General features: G+C 49.0%; 1 protein-coding gene across 1 annotated transcript; it reads right to left on the bottom strand.

Annotated features, from left to right (window-relative positions):
• LOC306956757 (ubiquitin-like protein ATG12) lies at positions 1 to 955 on the bottom strand (the record flags this gene model as incomplete). Its single annotated transcript, XM_079548051.1, has 2 exons — positions 1 to 387; positions 872 to 955. 2 exons carry the CDS (start codon positions 953 to 955, stop codon positions 1 to 3), a joined length of 471 nt encoding a protein of 156 aa, XP_079404177.1.
• Between the last annotated feature and the right edge of the window lie 259 nt (positions 956 to 1,214).

The raw sequence follows: 1,214 nt of genomic DNA, 5'->3' as shown, positions 1-1,214 counted from the left end.
TCATCCCCATGCCTGGGTTTTGCAATAATGTAGTACAAGCTTGCCATCACTTCCAAAACACTCGTAGAGGGTCCCAACTTCCTGGTCTGGAGATGGAGCAAAGGATTGGTTTACATATATAAACAGCTGCTCAGATGCCATCAGCTTCAGGAATTTCTTGATGAAGTCACACAGGCCCTGGATGGTCCGGGTGCGCTCCACAGCCCACTTCTTGGTCTTCATAATGGGGATGTCACCCACGGCCTTCAGCAGGACGTCAATTTTCTTCTTGGAGTCACTGGCGGGCTCCTCTTTGCTCGGCGAACCGGCAGGGGAGGCGGCCGGCTCTCCGATGCCCAACGCTGCTCCGCTCTCCAGGGTTCTTTCCGGATGCCTGGAGCATCTCTCCTATGAGGAAAGGCTGAGTGAACTGGGTCTGTTCAGCCTTGAGAAAAGAAGACTGAGAGGGGACCTGATCCAGGTCTATAAGTATCTAAGGTGTGGGGGGCAGAATGGCGAGGCCAGACTGTTTTCAGTGGTGAGTGGAGACAGGACAAGGGGAAACGGCTGGAAACTGCAGCATAGGAAGTTCTGCACAAACATGCGCAAGAATTTCTTTACAGTGAGGTGACGGAGCACTGGAACAGGCTGCCCAGGGAGGTGGTGGAGTCTCCTTCTCTGGAGATGTTCAAGACCTGCCTGGATGCCTACCTGTGCGACCTGCTGTAGGGAACCTGCTTTGGCAGGGGGGTTGGACTCGATGATCTCTGGAGGTCCCTTCCAACCCCTACAATTCTGTGATTCTGTGATTCTGTGATTCTGTGATAATAGTCCCTTATCTATTGTTGAGTAAATTAAGCAGTGTCACAGAAGCATTAATCTATGCCATTACATTATTACCTTGGTTCCTGGCACTGCTTTGCCCTGGACAAACTGATGTCTGGATATAATTCAAGAGTCGGTAAAGTTCATCCATGTTTCTCCAGAAGTAATCTACATGTAGCAAGATAATTTTAGATAAGTGGAGAGTGTACAACTATAGCCTGTGTTTGTATCTTGATGGCTTGCTGCACTTGTGTGGATAAGTACAATGTGCCTGAGCCTACCATCTTGTTTATACCACCAGGTTTTGCTCCCATCTGATAAGCAGTCTGTAACTCACCTGGATCTTATACAATCCTTTCCCCTTCTCTGAAGTCCTGGGTTATAATAGCCTTTCTTTGGGAGGCTGGAAA

Source organism: Tetrao urogallus, assembly GCF_951394365.1.
Source record: "Tetrao urogallus genome assembly, chromosome: 1".
In the NCBI taxonomy this organism is placed as follows: Eukaryota; Metazoa; Chordata; class Aves; order Galliformes; family Phasianidae; genus Tetrao; species Tetrao urogallus.
This window is presented reverse-complemented; position numbering and strand designations above follow the sequence as displayed.